This window comes from Cyprinus carpio, chromosome A4, assembly GCF_018340385.1.
Source record: "Cyprinus carpio isolate SPL01 chromosome A4, ASM1834038v1, whole genome shotgun sequence".
NCBI lineage: Eukaryota > Metazoa > Chordata > Actinopteri > Cypriniformes > Cyprinidae > Cyprinus > Cyprinus carpio.
Window position 1 is genome coordinate 23,770,067 of NC_056575.1, and position 21,644 is coordinate 23,791,710.

General features: G+C 39.4%; 1 protein-coding gene across 2 annotated transcripts; it reads left to right on the forward strand.

The window, feature by feature from the left end:
• Nucleotides 1-10,098: 10,098 nt before the first annotated feature.
• LOC109062221 (gastrula zinc finger protein XlCGF57.1-like) lies at nucleotides 10,099-18,197 on the forward strand. Of its 2 annotated transcripts, XM_042744642.1 has the most exons (4): nucleotides 10,151-10,201; nucleotides 10,904-10,967; nucleotides 11,206-11,340; nucleotides 16,926-18,197. In XM_042744642.1, the coding sequence occupies exons 3-4, from the start codon at nucleotides 11,256-11,258 to the stop codon at nucleotides 18,080-18,082; spliced, it is 1,242 nt and encodes a 413-aa protein (XP_042600576.1). In that variant the 5' UTR covers nucleotides 10,151-10,201; nucleotides 10,904-10,967; nucleotides 11,206-11,255; the 3' UTR covers nucleotides 18,083-18,197. The 2 variants fall into 2 exon arrangements, with proteins under 2 accessions (XP_018934854.1, XP_042600576.1); XM_019079309.2 differs by lacking the exon at nucleotides 10,904-10,967 and having other exon boundaries at nucleotides 10,099-10,201.
• Nucleotides 18,198-21,644: the final 3,447 nt, after the last annotated feature.

Sequence of the window (21,644 nt, forward strand, 5' to 3'; positions counted from 1 at the left end):
GTCCTATACAGTACATACAAATGTATAGCGCATATAAATTTAAGTGAGAAGTGGAAAACCTAAGGTAAACACAGACAAAACATTTGTCAGAGGTCTTCTGAGTTTTGTTTTTGATGACATGTTTAAATACATGTTGTCCAATGATGTGCTGAAAATAATTACCAGTAAAAGTGTGTAGCACATCTAATATGGGAGATTCTATTTAAAAGGCAAAACAGTCATGTTTGAGTGTAGAAACCATTTATATCAGGGGTCAAGAAGTAATTAAAAAAAAAAATGTTTTTTTAGAAATGCATTTTTAGAAAGAGCCATATGTATACAAGTAAACACGGTTTGTCAATAAAAAAAATAAACCAGTAAATAAAATTAGTGCAACAGACTACTTATGCGCACACACACACTATTATAGTCAATTTAAGTTAATTTAGAATCTAATCTGATTTTGTTCCTGCAAGAAAATAGGGCTGGGGCTTGATTCATAAAAGAGTTGATCCTTCAGTTCCAAGGCATTTGAAATCAAGAGTCAGTTCCAAAGGCTGGAGACGACTGCACTGGCCAGTTATATATATATATTTTTTTGCAATAAATATTTGTACCTGTAGCATAGTCTAAAACTACAACTAGGTGCAGCTATGCCCAACATCCACACAGACATATTCTACAAGTGGTTCATATTTGTTGTTATGGTTAAAATTGTAAATTTACTGGCTTCAGAGAAACAATTAAAAAATGACTAAACTTTTTACACTAAATTTAGCAGCAGGCCTACGGAATGAAATTATGCATTCATGAAGTATTTATTCCAAATCTTTTTATTGTTGTCTTGTTGGACAATACAGATTGATACAATGTCAACAAGGTAAACAATAAGATATTGTCAATTGTTAATCCCTTCCATGATCCCCCATACACAGTTCAATAGTTCCTAGTAATTACACATGATCTTTGACACAATAAAAATAGGAAATGCATTAAAAATAAGTATATAGTAGGGCTGTGTATCACCAACAAAGTCACAATTCGATACGTATCACAATACAGAGGCTACGATACGATACGTATTTTATCAACTAAATAGCTTAATCGCTCAAGAGCAACATTTTCTTTCTCAACAAGGAGCTGGTAACATCATTGTTTCTAAAGGAATTAAAGTCACAGCTTCACTGGTAATAGAGAAACAATGCAAAAAATTCATATAAACAAAACATACACACCCTCTCCCCATAACTCATAAATGAACACTTGATGAACTACACTTTTCAGAGAATAAAATATTGGAGTGTAGATCGCTAAACTGTTATCGTGTTTTCAGAAAGCAATAAAGAAAGGTTATCTCCACAGTGGAGAGACCACGCACGGGCACATATTTGCCATGTTGACAAAGATAAGTAACACCCTTAGCAGATATTTCCATATTGCACAAGTGGGAAGCTCTGGGGGATTTCAGGGATTACACCTCTTTACATCATGCAACCCAGTTGTGTTCCTCTGCGGCCAGATTAAACCTTGTTGTAGCCTATATATTATGCTCTATTCATTATTTTTTAGAAACATCACACTTTTCTCCTCATTTTTTATTTTTATTTTTTGTATTCAAATTAAGCGTGATCCACTGCTGCACACGTGCCAAGATATCAATACAGGCCCAGCTGTATCGATACTCATATCATCAAATCTCTGTGATGATACATTGTCGTATCAATGTATCGAACACAGCACTAGTGTTTAGGATATATTACTTCTGAATCAATTATTGGAAAGGATTAAATAAAACCTTGAATTATGTTGATTTCAGAAATAAGAATTACGTTTTTGCAAATCTTTTGATGATCCTGGATCAATATTATTGTCCAAAAATATAGACTTAACCCAATCCCTACCCCTAAATCTAATCCTACCCATAATTTATTCCTAAAATCAGTGGGAAATAATAGCTGATTAACATGGTTGTAGAAGCACCTAACCCTGACTGTAAACCTAAGACAGATATTTTCTGAAAAGTTATATCTCAATTATGATTGGTTGATTGGAATGTTGTTCCAGGATCAACAAGAATGTTGATCCAGGAACATGTTGTACTTGGTGAAAGCACGCTAACCAGGATGATGCGCAGCCAGAGAACTGGAAGACCAAGGTGGAGCTGGAGGGACAAGAGGAGACTCAGGAGATTCAGGGTTGGGGGTGAAACCAGCAGAGAGGCAGGAGATTCAGGGCTAAAAATAATCTCATCCAGTTCAAAAAATACTTTGGGGACCATGCACAGCATACCTTCAGTAGCTGCAGTATGGGCGTGTTCCATTCCATGCCTTTGAACTTCACAAGAATGCCCACAGGAACAGACAGTGTTGCTGTAGAGTAAAAAATATCTCTCCAGCATTGCTGTCAGACAGCACTAGGATGCCACTAGGACAGTGGTTCTTATTCCTGGTCCTCGTGACCCCCACTCTGCACGTTTCTCTTGTCACTTCAGAGGTTTGTTCCATTCGACCGTAAGTGCACTGCGAGTTAGACATCACATTATATTCCGCCAGGATTCCCTTTCGAAAGGAGCATATAGGTTCCTTTCAAAGGGCATTAAAGTGCGCAAGACATAACTACTAAGCAAATCTCATCATTACGGTTAAATAATCCTTCACACTTCTGTAGTAAATTTTGTCTGTGTGTGAAGACGCTACAGGCAGTGGTGTAGAGCAAATCCATGTTCTTAAGTGAGGTAAACTTCAGCCGATTTCCCATTTGCAGGGAGTAGAGCGCAGTGAACACTGTGTAGGGACAATGTCAATCAGAACACAGTGCATACATGGAGTTCTCTTAAACAAGAGAGACATACAAAATATGCAGAGCAGGAGGTCACAAGGACCAGAATTAAGAACCACTGCACTAGGAGAAATCTGATGATAGGGGAAATAGTGATTGTCAAGGAGAATGATCTACTAAGGCAAAAATGGCTATTAGGTAGGATTGTTGAAAGGACAGTTGATCCAGATAGACTTGTGATGTGGATAGTTCACCCAAAAATGAAAATTCTGTCATTAATTACTCACCCTAATGTCATTCCAAACCTGTAAGACCTTTGTTCATCTTCGGAACACAAATTAAGACATAGACAGCTAGGGAACTACCATGATTAAGGCACAGAAACGTAGTAAGGACTTTGTAAGGTCAATGCACTTGGACCAAGGAAGGTATCCAGAGGTGGCAAAATTTTGCACTAACATTATTATTAAACTATACTGCAAAAAACTTTGGCCTTGTTCAGCACCACTGTACCTGACAGCTCCCGTAACAATATGCATACAAAAGTTAAAGCAAAAAGAACAGAGCAGAAACTGACATATTCTTTGTGAAAAAACAAAAGAAAAAAAAGGTAATTAACAGTGTTGTATGACCTAATAATGGTCTTAAGCCCTATTAGAATGGGACTAGTTGTCCAGGGGGTCATTAGAGAAATTTTTGTTTTACTTCGCGATTTTAATACCGTAAAAATCTGCCATGTCTATATTTTTGTAGAAAATTACCTACTGTTTTTCGGCAAACTCTGTGATCCTCTGAGAAAACTTATCCTGGCTGAATGCCAATGTCTGTGATTGCCAACAATATTGTGCTATGTGTGTCTTGCTCCAATGTCTCTTTATTTGGATGAATAAAGATGGTTCCATGTTGAATTACTCTGACATCTTCTTGATTCCTCGTTCCTACACAGTGGCAGTAGCCAAAGCGTGACAGGACAGCAGATCAAACTGTAAACAGCGCCCCCTATCCCCAAGTTTATTTTCTGTTTCCCTAAAAGTGTTTTGTTTTTTCCCTGTGTGTTCCTCCATGTCCCTAAATAGAGGAATGAGCCTTATTTATTGCTGGGCTCAGGCGAGCCCCAGCCCAATCGTGTTTGCGTGGGCATTTGTTCCACTCGTCCTCACCAACTCCCTCGAGGGGGAAACCCTAGAGACGCTGTTCCGGATCGGGATGACGTACCATCGCCCCACGGAGCTCCCAGACACCACCAACCTCGGCTGGAAGGAGTCAGTCATCCAGTGTCTAGAGAGCCTCCGATCCCGATCTGGGACCCATCTGCCAGCAGCTCCGAAGTCAAGCCCCCCGCCATCCGCGGCTCACCCAAATTCCCCGGATATTAATATGGCAAGCCCAATGAACATTAATATGGCAAGCCCAACGAACATTAATGCCCCAAAAAGAATACAGCCCCAAAGCTCACTCCAGTGCCTGCTCCTCAAAAGTGCCTTCCAGAGCACCCTCCAGTGCCCGCTCCTCGATTGTGCCTTCCAGAGTTTGCTCCAGTGTCGGCTGAGGCCCCAGAGTTTGCTCCAGTGTTGGCCCAGACCATGCCTTTTTCCCCCGATCCAGAAGAGGAAACTAGGGGTGAGGAGAAGGGTGTCAGCCTAGCCCCAGAGCAAAGCACAGGAAGGGCTCCTGTTCCCAAGTTAAGCCCAGGGAGGGCTCCAGATCCCCAGTTCCACCCAGGAAGGTCAACACCATTCCTAGTTTCGTCATCTGCTGTTATATGTCTGTTCTCCCTGAAACTTATGTCTTGCTCCTATATCTCTTTATTTGGATGAATAAAGATGGTTCCATGTTGAAGTACTGATGTCTCCTCAATTCCTCGTTCCTACACAGTGGCTGTAGTCGAAGCGTGACAATTACTCACCTTCATTTCTGTACCCAATTACATGTTTTAAATACATATGCACCTTACGAAAATTAAACCTGGTTTTTACTACAAATAAATAAAATAATAATAATAAAATAGTAAATCTATGGCATTTGAAGTAAATCTGTGGTTGTACTAATGGTAATCAAGCTGAATGACTATGCAATGCATGCATACAGAGCACATGATCTGTTAGTCCCGTATGAATTGGTACTTGAAAATGACAGATGGGTTATAAGAATCAAAACTCAAATGCAGTTTAGAAAACTAGTCACATCCGAATAGTGCTTTAGCCTTCCACATAGCATACATAAGATGTCTTTTTCAGAGAACCTGATAGATGGGTCTAATTGTTTCTGGAATAAGCTCAGTTAACGTTGAGAATCCAATTTGAAAGACAAAGTGCAGGTTAAGAAATGAAGAAACTGCTTAAATTGCCTTTTTAAGGTAAACAAAGAGTGTTACCTGTTGCCAAGAAAAAGAGCAACTAGAAAATAGTAAAACAATACAATTGCTAATTTATTCATGCCACAATGCACTCTGGGAGTCTGAATAACATTAGTGACACAGACAGCAGCAGGTATATTAGGCAGCTGTCACTGTAAGACTTAATGGACAGATCCATGAATCCACACATCCAATATTCTCCCAAATGTTTACGTTCACTTAAGTCGTTATTGACTGTATACATAAATACTCACCAAAACTGGCACTTTTCTTACCTCCATTCCCAGAAGACAGCAGGCCAAATATGCCTTTTCTCTCTATTAAATGTACATATGTGACCTTATGAATTGTGAATAGCCATATATTTCAGCTAAAAAAATAGCTGCCTGTTTTTATTACATTTGTATTATGTTATGTTTCATTATTCTAACTTGTGTTTAAACAATGAAAACTGTACAATGTATTTAGAGAAAGTATGTTTTATTATATTTTTACAGGATCCTCTGTTCCCAGACCCAACCATTCATCTGAAAGACTGTGAAAATATAAACCCTTTGAACCACCAGTGACAGTTTCCACGTGATAAATAGAAAGGACATGGCAGAGGATGATAAGGCAGCGCACCACTGTCGTCTGGCAGCCCCTCTGCTCGCTGTCAGCCCACCATCTGTACGGTGCAAGCTCTGCGGGTCTGCCATCCTCCGACGTCACTGTGGCTGGAGGATCCCCCGTCTCTGCCTCCAGCCTCTGAATCCCAGACTCCACCTCAACCCTTCAACCCAGCGGCAACACCATGGCTCCTAGCTTCCTCCTCTCTGCCATGGCCCATCAGTCCACTGGGCCCCTGGGCCCCCTCGTCCCTCCGGCTCCACCTGGGTCTGTCCTTGACCATCCGTCGCCTCGGGACTCTTCTCCTCAGGCTGCTCCTCATCCCTCCGTCTCTGTCAGGCTCCTCCTCAGTCCTCTGTCGCTCCAGCTCCACCGCGGCCTCCTGGTTCCCCATCTCCGCCTCGGTCGCCGGTGTCATCTGTTCCGCCTTGGCCTAATGGATCCTCCCCGTCACCCTGGCTCTTCGTCTCTGCCCTGGGCTCCTCCGCCACCTGCTCCATCGCAGTTGGTTGGCTCCCTGGAGTCGTCAGCCCTTCCTCCTCCATGGCTCCTCCCTCCATCAGCTCCACCGTGGGCCGTTATCATGGCTGTGGCCTGAGTCCCACCTGGCACCGTCTGCTCCAAGTCCCTCCTGTCGTATCCCTGGCTCCTTCTGATCTGCCCTGGCTCCTCCTGTTTTCTCCTTGGCTCCTCCCTCTGTCGTCTTATACAGTTATTTATAAGATGGATCCCAGGACTCGCAAAATCACTAGCCCGATGTCCCGGTGTTGTGCTGAATTCTGCACCCCTGCCAGATTATGCACCCCCTTGTTGAAATCGCTACCTGATTACCTGAATCGCGGAGGTCTTTATTTGAATGTATCTGCAGAGAACCGACTGTCCTCAAAAACATGTCGTTGGCATTTTTATTTTATTTGACCTATAATTCCAGATAAAGCAGCATTTATGAGCTTGGAGCTGCTTTGTGTTCAGCCATTACCGGGGAAACCGCAATATTTCAGTGTTCCTAAAGCTGTATCTGAACTGTAAATCATGTAATGTTATGGCTCAATACTGTACGTTACCATAGACATTGTCCAACACCACTCATACGGTGTTCATTTAACTTGTGCAGCTCTTAAAATGGGTCATAAATTGCCTTAAATTTATTTTTACACATTCTGCAGATACCCTGCAAATAGTTAAATAAAATGCCTTCTTTCATATTTGTTGATATTTGTTTATTAAAAATATTTTTGATTGACATTTAAACTCCTATCTGATTTTCTATATATTTTTTTTTTTAAAAAGAGTTTTTTTTTTTTTTTTTTTGGCTAGTTAAATTAGTTAATACCAAAATCTCAAGAGTACCTGCCCAAAGGGCTACCAGGGATTTTGAAATTTTGCGAGCCCTGGATCCAAAGATGAATAAAATAGGGTAGGCATAGGAATATACATACCAACATTGAAAGTAAGTATTGGAAAAAGATTACCTGATCAGTTGTCAGTTAATACAGCAGAGATGATGGCGATTATTGTAGGGTTGCAGTGGGTGGAGGAAGTAAAACCTGATAGTGGGGTATGTTGTGTTGACTCTGTAGCAGCCCTTTACAGTATTCAAAACATGAAATCTAATAGAGAAGATTTAATGCTAGAAATCTATCAAAATTTATTTAGATTGCAGAGGTAGATAGATGTGATATTCTGCTGGGTACAATAAAAAAAAGGGAATGAGAAGCAGACAATATAGCAAAGAAATCAACCAGGGCGAGCGATATTATAAATATTCCCTTTGGTAAAGGAGAAGCTAAGGCAACAATAAAAAAAGAAATGAAGAAGAAATGGCAGCACAGATGGGACATGGATAATAGTGGAAGGAAATATTATAGTGTTCAGAAATTTATAAAACAATAGTTTTTGTTAGGTAAAAATAAATCAGGTGAATGTATGCAATGTCAAATCACAGAAAATACAGAACATACACTGTTACATTATAGTACGTATAGGGAAGAGAGGATTACATTAAATCAAAAGATAAGTCAGACAGGAAGAAAATGGGACCTTGAGGGTGTTTTGGGAACAACATGAGAAGGGGTAAAAGATGCACAGGATGCTGTTGTGGAATATCTGAAGGATACAGGGGTATATTATAAGATCTATATAGTAGTGCTATAATATTTATTTATTTTATTAATTTTTTTTTATGGATAATGTAAAGTAGATTTATTGAAATATAATCCATGCTGCATACTCCGATACAATAGGAGGCGGTATGCACCTGATAAGTCATGGTTGCAATCCGCCATAAAACTAACAAGACGAAGAAGAAGAGAGAGGCCCTGTCCCAAATGGCACACTCCGGACTTGTGGACTTCTTCAGAGTCCACACTTTGGTGATGTCATGTAGGGCAGACCTATAGGGCCCTTGGTGTGATTCCACGAGGGCGCAATGAGAGGTATTTTTGGGACAGACTTGATAGTCACGCTGGAAATAACAGTCTGGTTGTTTTTTGACAGGAGCTGCAGGTTTTGGGGAATATGCTGCCTATTGTTGTTTTTGTTTTTACCATTGTGTTTGCGAGATGGCTTGCCATGCAGAAAAATCATATACGGAGCCGAATAAACTGAAAGGTCATCTCATCAGTCCCTTTATTAGATAAATATCACAAATATCTTATACAAATATTATAATATTTAGCATCGAGAACAGGTTTCTTTTCTTTTGCCAAATATTATCTCCATGCCAACTACTCAGCCTGCTTTTGCTTATGCCACCTGGGCATTAGACAATATATACATGCTTATTGAAATAATGTATACAGTTGTAATAATATATAATGTTCTATTTGAACTAAGATTACAATTTTAACACATAATAAACATGTGCGTGAGTTTCAGATGAATTTACAGGTTTAAATATAAATACTAGGTTTACATATGACTCAGTAAAGCCCTGACATTCGGTTCTATTTATTTAATGAATAATAATGTGATCGTATTATTCAACGCGCTATTATTATGTTTGCGATATCAACCACTGGTCGATGACCATAATGTTTGTATAAACTGTAGGTAACAACTGGTAAAATGTACACCTAGGTCATAAAACCGTAATGATACCTACACTTAAATATTTTTCTCAGCCATGTCATCAATGCTCTTGAGCAAAATCTCCTCCCATCCGCTGTCTGATTGGCATTTCGCAAGGATTCCTGGGTAGTTAAAAGTGTGCGGAGCCTGCAACTATGCGGGCTTCGCGGAAGACTGCTTCAAGGGTACAAAGGGGGCACTGCTGAGCACACTTCAGAGCGTTAAAATGCTGAATGGGACGGCCTACGGACTCGTACACTCGGCGAGCACGCGCAATTTAAGTCCACGAGACCGAAAGTCCACATGAAGTGCACCATTTGGGACAGGGCCAGAGATGTCCTAAGGCTTCGCGCCAGAGTCTGGAAGAGCAGCAGTATATATTCCTACTTTTAAAATAAAAATTTTATCAAAAGATTATCAGATCACGTGTCAGTTTTTACTACTGAATTATTAGCTATCATACTAGCGCTACAGTGGATTGAAGAAGTTCAGCCAGATAGAACTGTGATATGTACTGACTCAATGGCTGCGCTCACTGGTCTACTAAGTGGTAAATCTGAAGCTCGGCAAGACTTAGTATTGGAGGTGTTACAAAGTTTGTTCAGAATAAGGCAGTTAAGGATTGAGGTAACATTCCTCTGGGTGCCTGCACATGTGGGTGTGAATGGAAATGAGGAAGTTGACTTGCTAGCAAAGAAAGCATTAAATCATCCACAAATAGAAATTAAGTTAGCTTTAAGTAAAGCTGAATTCAAGAGACTGATTTCATTTGATGTAAGTAAGAAATGGCAAAAGTTATGGAATAGTGGGTCTAAAGGAAGACATCTATTCCAGATTCTGGAGAGTGTTGGAAAGGAGAGGAAAAGATATGGAAATAGGAAGAAAGAAGTAATTTTTTCAAGACTGAGAATTAGACATACAGCATTGAACAATAGTCTTTATAAAATAGGTAAGCATGAATCGGGAAAGTGTGACAAATGTGGAGGGTTAGAAACAGTGAAGCATATTCTTTTTGAATGTTCTGCATATGAAAGGGAGAGATTTCAATTCATTCAAGAATTAGGATGGCTGGGAGTTGATAGTATTTCTTTAAAAGTATTGTTAGGAAATGGGTCAAGGCAATCAAGAGTGCATGAAATATTGTTTAAATACCTGAAAAACACAGGAACAATAGGTAGAATCTAGTTTTTTCCCCCCTCTCCTCGTTATCCAAATAATTATTTATTTATCTATCTATTTATTTATTTTTTGGGGTTGTTTCTTTCTTCCAAATCTATGCACACTCCACACTCCAGATCAGTAGGTGGCGGTAATGCGCCCTTTTCGCTGGTTTGCCAAACCGCCATAAAACACTAGAAGAAGAAAACGAAGGCTGCTCCGCACTGCTGTGTCGGATAAAGCTGAATCAAGGTTTGTGTTTTTAAGCATTAAGGCCCGTTCACACCAAGAACGATAACTATAAAGATAACGATATTAGCGTCCACACCAGCGAATGATACCATTATAAAAAGCCCTGTTCACACCATGAACAATAACTATAATGATAACTATATTATTGTTGTGCGTCCACACCAGCGAACGATATCTTCTGTTTATTCTAAGTGCACGCTCGTCTGTCGCTTTAAACTCTCGAGCTCGTTACAGCAGGATGAATTCTGATTGGCTGTCAATTTTTAATCCTTCATCAGCTGGAAGAAAAATCGTTTTGAAAGTGATTCCAACGATATCGTTTTTCTTTGTCTTTATCGTTATAGTTGTGGTGTGGACTCTGCTGTTCTTTAATACTGAAAACGATTTTTAGAACTATATCTTTATCGTTATCTTTATAGTTATCGTCTTTGGTGTGAACGGGCCTTTAGATGTGTTTAAGTGGACGAAAATATTCAGACAAATGCATGCCTTTCTAAGAATTGTACAATAAATAATTTTTTATGGAATATATTGTTTTATCTAACATTAATAAACGTTTATATTTTGAGTAAAGCACATCCACATTTGTGTAACAAACGGTGCGTGTTACTTCGTTTCTGTCATGAAAAACAAACCCTAACTAAAAAACCCGAAAAAAGTGAAGAGAAAAATTCCGAGTGAACTGAATCGATTCTTTCGCAGAATGATTCACTGTTTGGAAGCGCTGTAATCATCGCACGGGACGACACCTGCTTGTGGATACAATGTAAATGCAACGAGAACACAATGAATGAGTGTTTACAAACCAATAGCGAATGTTTTGATGAAAGTAGAATCTATTAAATATAATCAGCAAATTATTGAACACCAAATATAATATTATATAACTATGCAATATTATATACACACAATATAATGTGTGCGTGAGAGAATATAGTGTGCATGTATTAAATGCCTACATATTAAGTGTCTGTATGATTGTATTTCTGTGTCCAAACGTGCAGAAAAACTCTTGGTGAAGCTACTGAGATCCACGTGACACACTGTTATAAAGATGGCGTTTATTAAAGAGGAGTGTGAAGATGTGAGGATTGAAGAAGCATTCAGAGTCAAACAAGAAGATCCTGAGGAACAAACAGGTTGGTTTTCAATCTCAACGCTGAATTCAGTCTATTAATCCTTATTACAATATTGACCTCTACATAAATTAATGTTATCGCATTTGACAAAAACCTACTGACTTTGCTCACACTCACCTGCCCAAAATGACCTATAAACAATGAGTTCCAATAAATAAGTAAATACAAAACCTGTGCTAATTAACAGAGAAAAAGTTGACCAAAAGATTGAATCCGAGATGTGCTGAAAATATAGCATAATGAGAGATTTACAAGCAATTTTGAAAGGCTAGTGATTGATTTAGAGTTTATTTAATTTTGGTTACTGATTATAATGGTTTTGGTTAGTGATGGTCAGTATTTATTTATTTATGTATTTGTCCTGGAACACCAAATTAAGTAAAAGATTTTCTAAACAAAATTTCATTAGGCCTATGTTTCATTTTTGAGATAATATTCCTTATTTTTCCTGTCCCAGTCACTTTCGAAAACGTCCTATGCAACACAGTTCAAATTTAGATAGATTAATTGATATGGACACACACATACACATACCTGTTGGACAAGAATTGCGCTGCTGAATGACTGACCATGTTTGTGACTTGAACATATAAAATCTGCTTGTAAATCTGTGTAAAAAAATTAGCTGAAGACAAAACCCTGCGTATATGTGTCCACCACCACAATCCTCCGCCATCCCACTTTAACCTCTATTAACACTTTAATATACATCTGTACCTCACATTAAACAATGAAAAGTCTTTAGAACACTTGGAATATAGTGCACAGAAACTTTAGGGTGCTTTATAATGTTTTTGTGCCTTTTGTGGGGCTTAACAATAACACAGAATATACGCACAATATCCGATTTGGATTGATCTCGTCTGACTGATTCCCAATCCGGCAGAAAAGTATTGGAGCTAATACTGAGTATCAGATCAGTGATCCCTTGAGAAAACTGCTGTGTGGTGTGAGAACAGGGATCAGTTGTGTGAGTCTCAGACTAAATTTCTAATCCAAATGCAGATTATTAAATGTAGTGATGATAATAATAGTACAAAACACAGGAACCAGGACACAAGGAAACAGAAGTGAGCAAACCAAAACATGACCATCCATGAAGGAACAAGTTCTGACATGGAACAAGGGACACACATGGGCTTGAATACAACAAGGGCTAATTAGATACAGGTAGAGGCAATAAAGCATTAATATGGGGAAACAGGAAAATGGAGTACAAGGCATTTAAAATTACACTGCTCAAAACAAATAAATAAATAAGGGAACACTTAAATCACACATTGGATTGCGATAAATTAAATATTTAAGTTGGAAATATTTGCTTATATACATTGTGTAATTATTTGAGAACAATACTATGTGACAATGGTTAATGGAACCCAAAATCATCAATCCATTGAGGGCTGATTAAAAATCACAGCGTAGATCAAAGTAAAAAAATTAAATTACAGGTTGATCAAAGTTGCATGAATTTCATCAAAGTCAGTAGTAGCTAAACTCTGCAGGACAGTGGCCCTCCAATTTGCCCATCGCTGGTCAAGGCTTTTGACGAGATGGCAGATTGTGTCCTGGGGGATTGCCTGCTAGACCTGCTCTTTGTACAATACATAATGTCTCTGAGGTTCTCAGTTGGTTTCAGGTCTGGGGGACGTGCGAGCCAGTCAATGGCATTAATGCCTTTGTCATCTAGAAACTGCTTACTGACTGTGGCAACATAAGGGTGGGCATTGTCATCCACCAGGAGGAACCCAGGGCCCACTACACCAGTGTAAGATCTGACATTGGCTTTGAGGATTTTATCCCAGTACCTAACAGCAGTAAGGGTATTGTTGGCTAGCACGTGGAGATTTCTCTGGATATTCCTCCTGAGACCATCACTGACCCACTGCCAAAATTGTCATGCTGGATGATGCAGACTTAAGGGCCCAATATACTTCAAGCGAAATCGAAGAACGAACTGATGTGATGTAATTTCGAACAAAATCTAGCCAAAACGAAGTTTGTGTTCATTTTGGGAGTTCGAAACGACTTAACAAAGCGAACTTTCCGGAAAAGTTTGTTGTGGCTGCAGAACACCTTCGTACTATCATTGGCCTGTGACAATTACGTCACAGGAGGTGTGCACTGAGTCTCTGCCTTTTTTCATGCAGAACTTTTCTCTGGGTTCATTGGATAACAGTATACCGCTGCTCACGTATTTTGAACTTCGTTTTACCCCTAAACGAAGAGCGAAAAAGTACTTTGTTTTGAGTATATCGGATCCTTTAGCTTAACGTTCCCCACTGCATCTCCAGACTCTTTCAAGTCTATTACATGCTCAGTGTGAACCTGCTTTCACCCCAAAAGAAAACAGGGCGGCATTAACTGACCTGTTTTGTCAGAAACATGCACACCAGTAACCTGCTGGAAGTAATTTTTGGAGGGCTCTGGTAGTGCTCCTCCTGTTCCTCCTTACAAAAAGAAGCAGATACTGGCCCATCTCCCAGTATCTCCTTCATGCTATTGAGACTGTGCTGGGAGACACACACCAAACCTCCTTGTGACGGCACTTATGGATGTGGCATTCTGGAGGAGCTGAACTTGTGCAACCTGATTGGGTTGCAGGTACTGCCTCATGCTACAAGCAGTGAGAAGGACCCTAAAAAAGAAAAAAAACTGGAGATAAATTAGTCAGGAAGGATAAGGAGAGAGGAATTGTCTTTGGCCACCACCTGCAAAACCATTCTATTTTTGGGAGTTGTCTCACTTTTGCTTTTCCAGTTCACACGTTGTCACTTTCATGTGCACCAATGCAGGTGAAACTGATTCACAATTACTTATGATTCCTAACTGGACAGATTGAAATCCATGAAGTTTAACTGAGTTGGTGTTATGCTGTGATGATTAAGTGTTCCCTTAATTTATTGTCAACAACATAACAAAATTTGCACAAAGAAATAGATATACATAAAATAGAATTGGGGAAGGCATGCTAGGATGTTGATTTGGGCTCTGGTAGACCATGGGGGTGCCAATGGACCAAGGACATGCTGTGAATGTTTAGTCATGACAGGGAAAAAAGAACTTAGACGACTTAGACTGATCATGACAGTGAGCTCAGAGAACTCAGGGATGGCCCTCCTAGCCATGATAGGGAGCTCTGGGAACTCAAGGACAGTGCTTTCAGGGATGTTAGTTGCCATCACTGGAAACACCATGTTAGGGATCTTCAGGACCACCAGGCTTGGGACCATTGGACTGCTACCATTTGGCTTTCTACCTCTCCTTCTCCACCTCTGGGCGACCAGGTGATGACGCTGTCCCCGGACAGCGTGAGGAGATCCCTCAGCAGGATCAGTGCATGCAAAGCTTAGGTCCTGACAACATTCCTGGGCGTGTACTGAGAGACTGTGCAGTCGAACTCACTGATGTCTTCACTCCGCACTCACACATCTAGAGAAAAAAGACTCATACTTCAGAATGCTGTTCATAGACTTCAGTTCAGCATTTAACACAATCATCCCTCAACAGCTCATTAACAAACGGGTCCAGCTGGGGCTCAACACTTCGCTGTGCAACTGGCTGTTAGACTTTCTGACTGGAAGACCTCAGGCAGTACGGGTCGACAGCAACACATCCAGCACCATCACACTGAACACTGGGGCCCCCCAAGGATGTGTGCTGAGCCCCCTCCTCTTCACTCTGCTTACCCACGACTGTACACCTCACACAACTCCAACCTCTTTATTAAGTTTGCGGATGACACGACAGGTCTCATTAGCAACAGAGATGAGACAAACTACAGAAGCGAGGTGAGCCGCCTGGTTGGTTGGTGCAGTGACGTGGAGAAGACGAAGGAGATTGTTGTTGACTTCAGGAGGGTGCACACTCAGCATGCTCCTCTGACTATCAACGGTGCGTCTGTGGAGAGAGTGAGCAGCATCAAGTTCCAGGGTGTGCAGATCACAGAGAACCTCTCCTGGACCGACAACACCGCAGCACTGGCCAAGAAAGCACAGCAGCGTCTCTACTCCCTCCGCAAACTGAGAAGAGCTAGAGCCCCGGCCCCTATCATGTGGGGGCACCATCAGAGGCACCATCGAGAGCATCCTGACTAGCTTCATCACTGTGTGGTATGGCGCCTGCAACGCGTCCTGCCAGAAGACCCTTCAACGTATAGTGAGAGCAGCTGAGAAGATTGTTGGTGTCTCCCTCCCCTCTCTCCAGGACATTTATGGAACCCGTCTCACCCACAAAGCCCTCTGCATCGCAGGTGATCCCACCCACCCGACACACAGCTTCTTCAGTCTGCGGCCATCAGGGAGGAGACTGCGGAGTCTCCAGTCCAGGACCAGCAGACTGAAGGACAGCTTCATTCGTCAGGCTGTCAGGAAGCTGAACTCCCTCCCGACATTGCCCCCCTCCCCTCCCCTGTTTTTCCCCATGCACTACTGAACTCTGAACCTCAGTCCCCCCCCCCCCCCCCCACCCCAGCTCCCACAACACACTGGGACCTGCACCAGACACTTTGTATAGCATTGGTCTGCTCACTACCTCAATCAGCAGTTAACTGACCTCATTCAACTACCTCTTCAGTCAGTTTAAATAAAGAACTGCTCTCTGAGATTTTTGACACTTTTTGACTGAATAAGCTCTTTTGCACTACAATCATTATATCTGCTCTGTTTACTTCACTGGTTTGCCCTCTATCTGCCATGTGCCTAGTACTGCTTTACTTATCTTTCTTTTTACATGACCTATTTGTATAGTTGTAATTTTTATTTGATTATCTGTATTTAATGTTCTACTGTTAGTGTTATCTGCATGCATCAAGGGTCTGAGAGTAACACAATTTAAATTCTCTGTATGTATGTACTGTACATGTGGAAGAATTGACAATAAAGCATACTTGACTTGACTTCTTTACAGCCTTTGTGAGGACCGAGCACGAGGGAGTATTGGGTACCACAGAAGAAAGCAATTTGGTACTTGTGCACTGTTTGACAGAAATTATTTGTGGACACAGCGTTGACTGATAGACATTTTTGTGGTAGCGATAAAATAGAATCTAAACCAAGCTAATGCTTGTCCAAAAATGCCAAAAAACATAATTCTCAAGCTATCCCAAATTAAGTTGAGGTTGATATTGTTGATAGAACTAATAGCACTTTAAAAATGTAGCTGCACTCAGGTGCCAAAAGCAGATAATTGGTAACATTAATACAGTGCAATACTTTAATACTGTACTATGATGGGGCCTAAGACCTGGTGGATATTCTTTAAGTTTCTCCACAAAACTGAACACAAAATTTAAAAAAAAAAAAAAAAAAAAAAAATTTGAGGGCACAATATATTATAATACATTTTAGAGTGATTAACCAGTTCTCCTTAGTCAAGCTGTTTTTTTTAGATTTTAACTGCCAGAATTGAAGAATTGACGAAAGCTTCTGAGATCACAGGTAACATCTTTTTCGGTAGCTTAGTGGGTAAAGGATCTAGCAAACATGTTGGTTTTTAATACATTTTATGTCTTTTTTTTAATTATTATTTCTGTTGCTTTGTGCCATTAAACTTGGGTTAACTTGTATTTATCCTTTTCGTCTTAGCCATGATGCTGCTGAAAGAGGAGAAAAAAATTGAAGAAGAAGATCAGTATGAGAAACATCATGATTTTATTACTGGAGAAAAATCTTTTAGTTGCTCACAGACTGAGAAGACCTCACTCAAAAGAAATCAAAAGACAGGAAAGAGAAGTTCTTCCACTTGCCAACAGTGTGGAAGAAGTTTCAGTCGAAAAGGAAGCCTTAAAATTCACATGCGAATTCACACTGGAGAGAATCCTTTCACCTGCCAACAGTGTGGAAAAAGTTTCACTCAAAAAGGAAGCCTTAAAATTCACATGCGAATTCACACTGGAGAGAATCCTTTCACCTGCCAACAGTGTGGAAAAAGTTTCACTCAAAAAGGAAGCCTCAAAATTCACATGCGAATTCACACTGGAGAGAGCCCTTACACTTGCAGAGAGTGTGGAAAAAGTTTCATTAGAAGAGGAAGCCTTAAAAGCCACATGACAATTCACACTGGAGAGAAGCCTTACATATGCCCTCAATGTGAAAAGTGTTTTACACGTAAAGCAACCCTAAATGCCCACATGAAAATTCACACTGGAGATAGTCCTTACACCTGCAAACCATGTGGGAAGACCTTCTCACAAAAAGGAAATCTTAAGACTCACATGAGAATTCACAATGGAGAGAGGCCGTTCATATGTGGTCAGTGTGGAAAGAGATTCCGAAGTAAAGTGAACCTGAATTACCACGTAAGGATTCACTCAAGACAGAACCGTTTTATATGTCATCAGTGTGGAATAAGTTTCACAGACAGGAAGCACTTTAAGAAACATGTAATAACTCACACAGGGGAGAAGCCATTCTCATGTCTTCAGTGTGAAAAGAGATTTACATATCAAAAACACCTGAAACGTCATTTGCAATCTCATTATGGAAAGAAAGAGCAGTATTCTGAATGTGATAAAATGTTTAAAAAAAGAAGCAATTTTAAAAATCACCTGCACATTCACACTAGATCAAGGTCATTTAAATGTGAGCAGTGTAACAAAAAATTTATTTTGCCATCACACTTACAGAAACACCTAAAAAGTCATGCATATGTTAAACCCTATTTGTGTTCTTTGTGTGGGAAGAGTTTTAAATGGCTCAGCAATTTTAAATGGCACCAGAAAATACGTATCTGTATGAAATAAATGTTACGATAACACTGCAGCTTATTGTGAGCCAAATCTGATTTTGCACCTTCGTGATCATTTGCATTAGTCACCTCTGTACAGGTCCTTCTCAAAAAATTAGCATATTGTGAAAAAGTTCATTATTTTCCATAATGTAATGATAAAAATTAAACTTTCATATATTTTAGATTCATTGCACACCAACTGAAATATTTCAGGTCTTTTATTGTTTTAATACTGATGATTTTGGCATACAGCTCATGAAAACCCAAAATTCCTATCTCAAAAAATTAGCATATCATGAAAAGGTTCTCTAAACGAGCTATTAACCGAATCATCTGAATCAACTAATTAACTCTAAACACCTGCAAAAGATTCCTGAGGCTTTTAAAAACTCCCAGCCTGGTTCATTACTCAAAACCGCAATCATGGGAAAGACTGCCGTCCAGAAGGCCATCATTGACACCCTCAAGCGAGAGGGTAAGACACAGAAAGAAATTTCTGAACGAATAGGCTGTTCCCAGAGTGCTGTATCAAGGAAGTCTGTGGGAAGGAAAAAGTGTGGCAAAAAAACGCTGCACAACGAGAAGGGGTGACCGGACCCTGAGGAAGATTGTGGAGAAGGACCAATTCCAGACCTTGGGGGACCTGCGGAAACAGTGGACTGAGTCTGGAGTAGAAACATCCAGAGCCACCGTGCACAGGCGTGTGCTTTTGAACCAGAAACAGCGGCAGAAGCGTCTGACCTGGGCTACAGAGAAGCAGCACTGGACTTTTGCTCAGTGGTCCAAAGTACTTTTTTTTTTTTCGGATGAAAGCAAATTTTGCATGTCATTCGAAAATCAAGGTGCCAGAGTCTGGAGGAAGACTGGGGAGAAGGAAATGCCAAAATGCCTGAAGTCCAGTGTCAAGTACCCACAGTCAGTGATGGTCTGGGGTGCCATGTCAGCTGCTGGTGTTGGTCCACTGTGTTTTATCAAGGGCAGGGTCAATGCAGCTAGCTATCAGGAGATTTTGGAGCACTTCATGCTTCCATCTGCTGAAAAGCTTTATGGAGATGAAGATTTCGTTTTTCAGCACGACCTGGCACCTGCTCACAGTGCCAAAACCACTGGTAAATGGTTTACTGACCATGGCATTACTGTGCTCAATTGGCCTGCCAACTCTCCTGACCTGAACCCCATAGAGAATCTGTGGGATATTGTGAAGAGAAAGTTGAGAGACGCAAGACCCAACACTCTGGATGAGCTTAAGGCCGCTATCGAAGCATCCTGGGCCTCCATAACACCTCAGCAGTGCCACAGGCTGATTGCCTCCATGCCACGCCGCATTGAAGCAGTCATTTCTGCAAAAGGATTCCCGACCAAGTATTGAGTGCATAACTGAACATAATTATTTGACAGTTGACTTTTTTTGTATTAAAAAACACTTTTCTTTTATTGGTCGGATGAAATATGCTAATTTTTTGAGATAGGAATTTTGGGTTTTCATGAGCTGTATGCCAAAATCATCAGTATTAAAACAATAAAAGACCTGAAATATTTCAGTTGGTGTGCAATGAATCTAAAATATATGAAAGTTTAATTTTTATCATTACATTATGGAAAATAATGAACTTTTTCACAATATGCTAATTCATACAAAACAAAATATAAAAATAAGGAGACTTGGAGAGTAGTTTTATTATCTTGTCATATGTGTCATAAGTAAATGTGTCTTGTATATATGAACTCCTGTATTCATAGCTGACAGTCTTTATTGTTTCAAATATTGAGATGTTGTAGTAGGCACCCTCTAATTTCAAACTGTATGGTGGCATTGCTTCATTCCATATAATGAAAACTCAGAATCAAAATATTATTTAAACTTCTGTCTTGCTCTTAAATGCCACAATGTAAATGAAAGATAATTAAAAAGATATAAACAAAGAATAAATCAAATAATACAGTGCAATGTTTAATATTTTATTTGAGAGAATACACCGGTAAACATTTGGTGTCCAACTGGACTTGAATATGGCTATAGTTCATCGTTTCATCTGTTGATATCTTGAAGCGGTTTTCCACCTGCAAGTTGTGTAATTGAAATTGTGCAGTGAAATTCTTAGGTGCAAGTCTCTGTAACATGGCAGTATAAAAAACACGATGTATGTGTGGCAGTGTGAGTAAACGGGAGAAGTGGAAAAGGCTAAAATCATTAACATTTAAATTCCTCTAAGCCCACCCATCCCTTCCTGATTAAAGGGAAATACAACTGTATCTAGGGAACCACCCTAGTTCACCAACTACGCCAACCCGGGGGCCTACTACCGGAGATCGCCCTTCACAGTAAAATACACCAGGCACACAGGTTCGTAAAGGCTGAGTCAGATATCAGACGAGGTGTCAATTTTAACAATGACAATCTTTATTTTAGATAATAGAAAGTACCACACTAATTCAGTAAAACCAATCACTCACACACAGTTTACTAATCCAGAATTGGGCTTGGCCACATTAGTCCAGGAAACACAGCGGTCACGTGTACACACACCACCGCATACCACACCTCACTGTGAACACTGCATTCAGGCAAAAGACCCACCACCATAGAAGAGACGCTGATTCTCTGCAGCTGGCTGCCCCAATTTTATATATAGTACATATAGATATATATATAGTACAGATCAAAAGTTTGGAAACATTACTATTTTTAATGTTTTTGAAAGAAGTTTCTTCTGCTCATCAAGCCTGCATTTATTCGATCAATAATACAGAAAAAAAATGTAATATTGTGATATATTATTACAATTTAAAATAATTGTTTTTAAATTTATTATACTTTAAATTATCATTTATTTCTGTGATGCAAAGCTGAATTTTTAGGATCATTATCACATGATCCTTTAGAAATCATTCTAATATGACGATTCATTATCAAAGTTGGAAACAGTTCTGCTGCTTAATATTTTTTCAGAACATGTGATACTTTTTTAGGATACTTTGATGAATAAAAGTAAAAAAAAAAAAAGAAGCTATGTTTTTAAAATATAAATATTTTGTAATAACAATATACACTACTGGTCAGTAATTTGGGGTCAGTAATTTATATAATAAAATCAATACTTTTATTCAGCAAGGATGTGTTAAATTGATAAAAAGTGATAGTAAAGAAAATATATTATTAGAATATATATTATTAGATTTTTTTTTTTTTTTTTTTGAATAAATGCAGTTCTTTATAACCTTTTATTCATCAAATATATTAGACAGCAGAACTGCTTCCAACACTCATAATAAATCAGAATATTAGAATGATTTCTAAATGATCATGTGATAGACTGGATGTTACATGTGACACTGAAGGCTGGAGTAATGATGCTGAAAATTCAGCTTTGCATCACAGGAATAAATTATTATTTTTTAAAGTATATTCAAATAGAAAACTATTATTTTAAGTTGTAATAATATTTCACAATATTACTGTTTTTTCTGTATTTTTGATCAAATAAATGCAGGCTTGATGAGCAGAAGAAACTTCTTTCAAAAACATTAAAAATAGTAATGTTTCCTATTTTTTTTTTTTCAGATATTCATGTTTA